This window comes from Hibiscus syriacus, unplaced genomic scaffold, assembly GCF_006381635.1.
Source record: "Hibiscus syriacus cultivar Baekdansim isolate YM2019G1 unplaced genomic scaffold, ASM638163v2 tig00002793_pilon, whole genome shotgun sequence".
Taxonomy (NCBI): domain Eukaryota; kingdom Viridiplantae; phylum Streptophyta; class Magnoliopsida; order Malvales; family Malvaceae; genus Hibiscus; species Hibiscus syriacus.
Window position 1 is genome coordinate 146,679 of NW_024061944.1, and position 10,154 is coordinate 156,832.

The 10,154-nt window shown below is 31.5% G+C and overlaps 1 protein-coding gene across 1 annotated transcript; it reads right to left on the reverse strand.

The window, feature by feature from the left end:
- Positions 1-5,358: 5,358 nt before the first annotated feature.
- Positions 5,359-7,408, reverse strand: LOC120149930 (29 kDa ribonucleoprotein A, chloroplastic-like). Its single transcript, XM_039162643.1, has 5 exons — positions 6,956-7,408; positions 6,649-6,750; positions 6,025-6,522; positions 5,718-5,818; positions 5,359-5,532 (listed from the first exon to the last, which is right to left on the reverse strand). Exons 1-4 carry the CDS (start codon positions 7,334-7,336, stop codon positions 5,756-5,758), a joined length of 1,044 nt encoding a protein of 347 aa, XP_039018574.1. The 5' UTR covers positions 7,337-7,408; the 3' UTR covers positions 5,359-5,532; positions 5,718-5,755.
- Positions 7,409-10,154: the final 2,746 nt, after the last annotated feature.

Genomic DNA, 10,154 nt, shown 5'->3' on the forward strand with positions numbered 1-10,154 from the left:
AGCACGAGGTTGTCTAAAAAAAATACAGACTAATATATGGTTAAAAAACGGTGTGGCCGAAAATTTAATAAGATAATTAATAAATTTAGTAAAGCGTTACCTATTATGTTGACAGTCTCATAATGTTATAGGTAGAAAAACATGAAAATTTATTAAAAATTTTGGTAACCGGTAAACTTTAGTTATCGATAGGTATCGATACATATATAAAGTGTCCATATTTATTTGATTATGAAAAACATTAATTTAAGGTTATTTTTGAGTGAGTTTTAATATAGTAATTTAGTAATTATATGCGTGTAATGATTTATTTTTATGTTACGGTATATATTATTATTAAATTAAAAATAATAAACATAGATATTATATATTTATTATTATCTTTAGTTAAAATTGTTAAATTTAAATTCTAAATAATATTTTATAAAATATTTAAACAATCAAATAATTTTTTATATAAATGAAATTATTAAATTAATATTGTAGGTGGAAAACATAAAGTATTATTAAAAAAAATTTAAACATAAATTACATAACTTTCAACAAAATGTCGATAAAGTATCGATACTTTCAACATATCCGGTAGCTCTTTACCGGTTTTGTCATAATAAAATTGGTTTTGTCATATTTTTACCTGTTATGTATCGATACATTTTTATAAAGTGCCGATACTTTATAGGTGTTATTACTACTTTTCTTTTAAATTCCAAAAGTGTTGATATTTATTTAAATGGAATCGATACTTTCAACATATCCGTATGTAGTTTAATGTAATAGGTAGTGTCTATTTTTTTACGGTTTACATTATTAGCAACTTTCAAAAAATCAGTAGGTATTTTAATGTAATAGGTAGCGCCTATTTTTTTTTACCGTTTACATTATTAACAACCTTAAAAAAACATGTAAGTATTTTAATGTAATAGGTAGCGCCTATTTTATTTTATCGTTTACATTATTTGCAATCTTTAAACAAACCAGTAGGTATTTTAATGTAATAGGTAGCACATATTTTTTTTACCGTTTACATTATTAGCAACCTTAAAAAAAATCAGTATGTGGTTTAATATAATAGGTAGCGCCTATTTTTTTTTACCGTTTACATTATTAACAACCTTCAAAAAAATGATAAATAATTTAATGTAATAGGTAGCGCTATTTTTTTACTGTTTACATTATTAACCATTTTTACTCATAACTTGTTTAACCAGTTACGCATTTTTTTTTAAGTTTTTTTAACCTCCTCACAGCATAACCTCAACAAATCATTGATAATTTGCCACTTGAAAGAAAGTTTTCACACGCAAGTTTTCCAAGCTTATAAAATACACCAATGGCATCATTTTAAATTATTTAAGAAAATGGCATCCTCTTCTATTTTTTATTAGCTCTGTTCATTTCGTTCACTTATGCTTATAAGGATAATCTAATCGATATAGCTTATGAGAGTATTTTTTTCTATTTTCTCGCCTGAGAATATATATATTTTTAATTAATCATTTATATCTGATCTATTTATCGACTAATCCAGATCGAGTACTACAGAAGCGAGGACGACCCTCTCAATCCAATTTATTCTATTCGCAAACCTGAAGATTCGTACCTCTAACCTTATTTAAAAAACCTAATGGCTCATCCCACTATACCAATTAGTTGTAGAATGCGGGGAAAGAGGTTAAATAGGAATAGGCTAAATTACATACTTACTCACTGAATTTTACTTTCTATCTTATTTTATTGACCGTAATTTTAATTTTTTTCAATTTGCTCATTTAACTTTAGATATTGTTGAGACACTAGTTTTCAAAGTTATTTGTGTTCTAAAATGGAACCGCACAATGTGTAATGAGATCTTTCATACACAACAGGAGTAAGCTTTAGGAAATTGAATGAGATTCGTGGGAACGGACATTAATTGTGAAGCTCACAGTTGAAGTAAGATGGTAACATTCAGTTCCCATAACTGTCGTCCATGTGGGGGACGGTCATGTTTGTCATCGCCGACTGGACGCGTTGTCCGAGGTGGGGGACAAAGAAGAAGTTGTGATGGTGGTCGCAATGGCTACTACGGCAGAGGCAATCGCAGTAAACTAAGATGGCAACGTGAAACTGTAAATTGTGAGCGATGGTTTCTTCTCTCTTTTTTCTCTTTCGTGTTCTTTAATCATCTCTTCACTGTCTTGCTCACGCTCGGGGTGTTAACTTCGGTACCAGTGAATGCCCGACCTCCATTGAATAAAGGTTGAATAGTTGTTTATGGATATGATTTTTGAGAGAGGTGACGAAGATGACAAAGACAAGAGGCTGCCTTGCCTTTCTTTCCCTTTCATAGTAAACTTTTATGGTTAAGGATTTTGACCATAAATTATAATATTTATTTATTTCGATTGGAGTAGTGATTGACTGTTTTAAGGTATGAGAAGTCGATTCTACTCTATAGGAAATAATTAAATATTATTGTGTTTCATCCTAAAATTCAAAGAATATTATTTGTATGTGATCTTGAATTAAAGTAAACTCAAATTCGTAAATTTTATTGCAAAAACAACTAATTAATCGACTAGATACCGATTTAGGGTGTTGTGGGGTGCTAATTATTCTCCACGTGTAATCGACTCCCGAACTCAATTTTTTTGTAATGGAGACCGTACATTTGTTGTTTTAATTAAAATTAATATTTTTAATAAAATGAAAAATATGTTTTGGGTGTCCAATCATACCCTAATCAAATATTGGTGGTGACTCCTCTAATCACGTTTTATTATTAAAAGGTCGCCAAATTATTCGAGACAATATCTTTTAAAAATCAATTTTTTTTAAAAAAATATTTTTTTAAAGAAAAATCATTTCGACAAAACGAATTAAGTTTTAACAGCGAGATACTAAAATGAAATGAAAACTAAATGTTAGGTATGATTTTGAAGAAAAAAATTGAAAGGTTAAGTACTAAAACGGATCAAAATTGATAGTTTAAGTATTAAATACGTAGTTTACCCTAAAAATTATTATCCAAAATTAATTTTTTTCGCAAAAAAATATTTAAAAATGTAAAATGGTTTGAATCAAGTCAATTTTGGAAGATTTTTCAAGTAAAATTTGACATTTATTGTGAGGATATTATTTAAAGAGTGAGTATTTGATTCATAATTTCATGAACTATTAATAAATTTGATTATTACATATAAAAAAATAAATTAAATAAATATAATTTTATAATTATAAATCATCATCTTACTCGTTAATAACACATAAATTATACACCGTGAATTAATTAAATATTAATTTTTAAGGAAACATGAACCTTCTTGTTTACATATTGTTGGACTTCGAGAAAAATAATGTAACACCATTTAATATTTTACGTTAAAATGTTTTAAAAATAATTGTATAACGGAAATGTGGGATGCGGTCAAGAAAAATTCTATAATATATGATGTTGACAACATAATTCATAATTAAAATAATTATTAATTTCAATAATATATGATGTTGACAACATAATTTATAACTAAAATAATCAATCATTAAAAAATCAATTTAACAAAATATATACAGAATCTATAATTAATACCCATTCACAAACATATAAAAGGGTAAGGGTTAATTTGCAAAATATATAAATTAACGTAATTTTTGACGCCTTTGCGCAAGATGCTTGTATGAAACATGTTCAAATGTACTTTGGCTACATGTTCCCTTCTAAACTGCAATGGTTTCAACGTTTTAACTTTTAATTAGCGGTAGCGCGAACTAACTTATCTCAGTGGTTAAAAGAATCTTTATTGTTCTTAAAGGTCACGTGTTCGAGCACCAGCGACCGTAGCAGGATGATTGAGCTTTTATATTGTCAAAAGATTGAGAGTATTTAGAACATATGTTACTTTGTAATCACTTTAATTTAATAAAAAAAAACGTTTTATAAGTATTTCAACTACATGATTTTTTTGGGAGCATCTTAAACCCCGAGTTTTCATTTTGAGTAAAAAAAAGACCCTTTATGTATGGAAGTAGTTAGTTACTAAATGGTTAATGCTCTAAAATAGAGGTATTTTTTATCCTAAAATAAAACATGGAGGGTCAAAATACTTTAGAAAAAAGGAATAAGAGCCAAAATATTTATTTTGTCAATTGTTAACGGTTTCCCCCTATAAATGAAACGTTAGATGTCAAAATGTTATAATAAAAAAACAAGAATAAGGGTTTTGTGATTTCAAGCTTTTCAAAGAAAGAAACATCACATGAGATAAGGGGGAGTTCTACGCTACATCAGCTTAATATAAGACTAGGGAAATGAGTGACCAAAATTGTTATAAACAAACATAACATTTTAGGTTGTGTGCAACCTAAAATGTTAATTTTTTCTTAATATTTTTCAGATGCAAATCTTCTTCGTAACATTTTAGGTTGCAATAAAAAATATTATCTTTTTCATTATATTTTTGGTTGAACAAAAAATGTTAAAATATTATGTTGTTTATAACATTTCGATAGCTCTTGTCCTTAGCACAACCTAAAATGTTAATTTTTTCTTAATATTTTTCAGATGCAAATCTTCTTCGTAACATTTTAGGTTGCAACAAAAAATGTTATCTTTTTCATTATATTTTTGGTTGAACAAAAAATGTTAAAATATTATGTTGTTTATAACATTTCGATAGCTCTTGTCCTTAGTCTTATATTAAGTTGCTATACCTTGTCCTTTGTCTTATATTAAATTGCTATACCTTGACCTTTGTCTTATATTAAGTTGTTATACGGTTGAACTACCCGTCAGATAAAGGGTTTTATGATTTCAAGTTTCAACCGTCTTCATCTCAGAGTTATTATCACGAATCTAGCATATATGTTTACCAGTGAACAAAATATTCATTTGATCATGGCACCATAAACAGTGATTTTATATTAAGAGACGAATTTAAAAAAAAAATGGTTGTCCCTTTTTCCTATATATATGAGATAAAGAGGAGGTAAGATAGTAGGCTACCCCCAACACCAGGTTGAGAGCAGCTTCCGTAAGAGACCTCTGAATTATGAAATGCCCTCTGTGGAACTCGGTCCCACGACCTCAAGGTTAAGAACCTTGTGCTCTACCAACTGAGCTGGATGATCATTTTTAAAAGACGAATTTAAATTTATAAAATTTTAAGAGACAAAAATAATTTTTAATAAAAAATATATATAAAAATATAAAATATAGTGATTTTAAATTTTTAAAAGAACAACTGCCCTCGATCCATCCATGCATGCGGCTCCTCGTCGTCATGTGACTTTAAAATCGTAGGTGCAGCCATGTCCAATCTTGATTGACACAAATATTAACATATTTGTAATGGATTTTCATGTTTGATTGACACAAAATAGTTGACAGATAAATGCAAATATTTCAATGGATATTGTCAACCTTCTCTAATCTATACACAGATGTCGAAAAGATCAGCCATTGCAGCTGAGACAAAAAGAAACATGTTTATAGATTCCACTGAACAGAAAAAAAGACTGCACTTGCCATCTTCCAGCTGCATATTCCAGTTGTCCCTGATAAAAAGAGAATCCAATCCAAGCTTAAATAAGCATAAGCAATGAACATTTAATTTAAGACGAGATATAATGCCAGTTTGCACATTGTCAAACTAAAATGTGTAATAATGTCGGATATGATAAAAGGCCGACAAGAAAGTTCGTGTGCTTTAGAATTGAAACAGAAGATCTGAGAGTCGTACCCTATGAGTTAAGCAGCAGGAGTAGGAAACATCGGCACTCAAAATTGGCGTCTTGGCCTAGACTCGGCAACAGTGACTCGAATTGGTCTGCCATCCAAATCCTGCACCAGACAATCATGCATACGAAATTCAGTAGGCGCCCACAGCCGTCACATAGAATGGAAGAAGCATGAAAGACATTGACGATATAAATTAGCCAAATGACCTATCTTACATCTTCTATCACCAATAGTACGTTATACAATTACTAATTCTCAACTTGCTATAAACATTCACGGACGAAAGATCAAGGCACTAATGAACTTACAGAACCATTCAAGGATCTGATGGCCCTGTCAACCTCTTCAGCAGAATTGTAAGTAACGAAGCCAAAACCCCTTGATCTACCACTCTCCCTGTCATAAACGACTTTCGCTTCCACAACGCTGCCTTGCTCGCTGAACAAATTCTCAAGTGTCGTATCGTCAACACCCCATGAAAGGTTACCAACATAAACACGATTTGAAGCACCCATAGGAGGACCACCTCTTGCTCCTCTAGGCGAGTAGTCTTCCCTGCCTCTTCCTCCTCTGGGAAAGTAGTCGTCCCTGCCTCTTCCTCCTCTGGGAGAGTAGTCTTCCCCGCCTCTTCCTCCTCTGGAAGTGTAGTCGTCCCTGCCTCTTCCTCCTCTGGGAGAGTAGTCTTCCCATCCTCTTCCTCCTCTGGAAGAGTAGTCGTCCCTGCCTCTTCCTCCTCTGGGAGAAAAGTCGTCCCTACGAGGAGGAGGAGGTCCTGAGTTTACCCTCAATGCCCTCCCTTCCAGTTCCTGTAACCAGTAAGTCAAACAGGAGAAAATTTTATGATAACCCAAACAGAAGCTTATCATAAAACCTATAGACTTATCATGAATTGATTAATTTTATGGGGATGTTAGCTATTAATAATGACTTACATAGCCATTGAACTGTTGTTCAGCAGCTTCAACTTCCTCAATTGTGGACATGGTAACAAAAGCAAACCCCCTACTTCTCCCAGTTGCCTTGTCGTAAATCACCTGCCGAAAGCAAAAAATTTCACCACGTCAAAGTCAGTATTTTGATTCTAAATTCACAAAAAATTTCACCGTCTATGTAGCATATATTCAAATCCATGCTCAATTAAATCATCAAATGAAAACTTTCACAATGATCCTTCAAATAGCTAAATTCCTTTTGAGCATTCAACATTCAAATGTAAAACCAGAAAGGAAAATTAAGTACCTCAGCCATCTCAACATTTCCAGCACTACCGAATAACCCAGCAAGCTGAGCGCTATCCACACTGAAAGGAAGATTTCCCACAAAAAGTTTCAAGTCAGGGGAGAAATCAGGAGCCTCTTCTCCGTCCTCATCACTACCAAACAAATCACCTTCCTGCCCATAGTCAGATGAAACGGCAACGTTCCTGACGAACTTAGCAGACAAAGAAGACTTTTTGGTCAAAAGCTCGAAACTTCGAGGAGCAGAACAAAAGAGAGGGTTTGCACAGGGCTTGTGAGAAAGAGAGAAGAGGGAAAGTGAAATGGGTGTTGAGGTTGATAAAGATAAGACTTTGGGTTTGAGAGATGGGAGTGTAAGAGATGAAGCAGATGCTGCAGACATGACTTCTTCGCTTCTTTTTCAGCTGTTGTTTTCCGCTATTGCTAAAAAGATAAGGTTTTCGAAATGGAACCGAGGGTTTAAGCAGAAGAACTTTGGATAGGTTAGATATTTAAAGGGGCAAATGAGATAAATAAGGGCAACTGATCCAGTTGCCTACTTGGTTGCCTTGCCGTCAAGTATCATGAGAGATCTGGGCCGTTATATTTTGTTGATAAGATATAGATTTCAAGTAGATATTTTGGTTGAAATGTTCCTTTTTCAAATATTTTTAGGATAGAGTACAAAAACGGTATACCGAATATAGGCATTTGATAATTTGATTATTAAAAATTATAGAATAATATTTGATTATAGAGTTGTTTTATTGAGTCACCGATTATTAAAAGTTACAAAATTATTATTCAATAATTCATATTTTTCAAATTTTTCATTTTCGTTAAAAATTAACAACAGTATGAGCAAAACGCTAACCGACTAACTACTATATATATGATAAAATCTTATCCTAAATTTAAACGACTATCATTTTTCAGTCAACATATTAATGTTTAGCTGAACGCCAATATTCAATAGAAAATGATAAATGTCTTATAGTCGATGATCATTTGTGTATTTTTACTCATATTTTTAATTCATAATTAAAAAAAAGTAAAATTTTAAAAATATATAAAAATCATAACTTTGATTTCTTATAAATCATTAAATTTTAATAATTTTTTGAATATGAAAGAAAGTAGGCTAATAGCACGTAAGTGTCAAAAACACGTTCAAACAACATAAACTTGTGGTCTAAATATTACTTAATAATTTGAAAATGAACGCTCAATCACCCCTGATAAAGTAATTAGTGTTTGAACTCGAAACTTCTAGAAATAACAATCATTCGTGTTGTTTATATTTTTATTTTCTTTGTATATTATAACAAAGTTTTTTTCTTTTTTTATCAATATGGGGTAAGTACAAGGCAATATCTATTTAAAGATAACTCTAAATCATTTGACTTTCAACGTTGATACCCCTATCATTCATGGTGCTCGAATATGTGATCTCAAGAAATAACAACAATTCTTTTACCGCCGAAGTAACTTGGTTCGTGCTATAACAAAGTTTAATAATCAATATTTTGTATTTTTTATCATCATATGAATTATTCTTGTTTTCTAAAAAAATTATGAAATATGTAGTAATTTTTTTGAACGCAAAGATCCTTAAGCAATTACATCAAGTTTAACATAAAGATGACCAACAATGTCCCTATGAACCAAATGAAGAATGGATGTTTGTGCTTCGGAAAATCTGTGCATCTCGTAGTTAAGGGGAAGGGTAAGTTTTGTCATACTATCTGCAACCATATTACCTTCACGGGGATCCAGAGGAATTCAACGTACCAGCTACGACTACACATCAACGAGATAGCACGCACAAAGGGAATCAAATCACCACCAGCATTTAGGTTGTTGAGAAGATTAATTGCCTGTAGACTATTCGACTGAAGCTGCACTAATTCAACACCATGGTTCCAAGCTTCATGAAATTTAAGGTAAATACCCTATAGTTCGGCTTGAAGAGGATTGGTCACACCAATTGCTTAGTGGAACCCAAAGAGTCATGCGTCATCAGATAAACGGCCAACACCCCCACCGAACTCGAACCTGGACCGTGTCAACAGATGCATTCGTATTAATGCAGCATCACCGGCTTGGAGGAGGCTTCCATAATATTGGCACAGCTTGTCGAATCTTGGGAGTTTTGTGTGAGAATTGCCGTTGGCAAAGTGAAAAGCCCACAAAGAACTCAAGTTGAACACATCATCCATGGAGGGGCATAAGTCGGTGAAAACAAAACAATTTATGCGTTTCCATGTTTGCCAAAGAATAATAGAGAAAAGAATGTTCCAAGGTGAAGACATATCCGGGAAATTCTCATGGCAAGCAAGGTTTGTCCGAATCCAATCAGTGAGTGAGTTGGTGAAGATTAATAATTTAAATTTTTTAAAAATAACTAAAATTCCACGTCAGCTTAAAAATTAAAAAATATGTCTCAATAATCGATTGACACATGAGACATCTTGATTGGAGTATTAATTTTTAATTAAATTAAAATTAAGACTAAATTAATAAAATATACAAGTATTGAAGATCAAATGTGTAATTATATAAATTTTTGTTAACTCCACAATAATAATTTAAATTTTTTAAAAATAACTAAAATTCCACTTCAGCTTAAAAATTAAAAAATATGTCTCAATAATCGATTGACTTATGAGACATCTTGATTGGAGTATTAATTTTTAATTAAATTAAAATTAAGACTAAATTGATAAAATATACAAATATTGAAGATCAAATGTGTAATTATATAAATTTTTGTTAACTCCACATCACCCTCCGTTAGATTGTAACATATAGTGGCTATATTGAACCCATTTTAATAGTTCAATTGTCATATTATCGTAAATTTGAAAATGGTGATCATTTCGATACCAGCCCTATAGTCGAGTGGTCATCCATATAGTTTACCCATTATTTATATACATTTTCCATTTTTCTCCGGAAAAACTTCGGACTTTGTTGATAAGGTATATGCTGCATTATTAAGTATTGGAGCAGTAAGATTAAAATAAGTTAGAGATATGTTCGAACCAACTTACCTCCTTGATTAAATGAATCGTTATTATTTCTAGAAGTCACGGGTTCAAGCGTCAGCAACTACAACAAGGTGATTGAGCATTTATTGTCAAATAATTGAGAATATTTATTACAGATATTAACTTATAATCACCTTAGCCTAATATAAAACCCTAATTCAATTCTAGTTT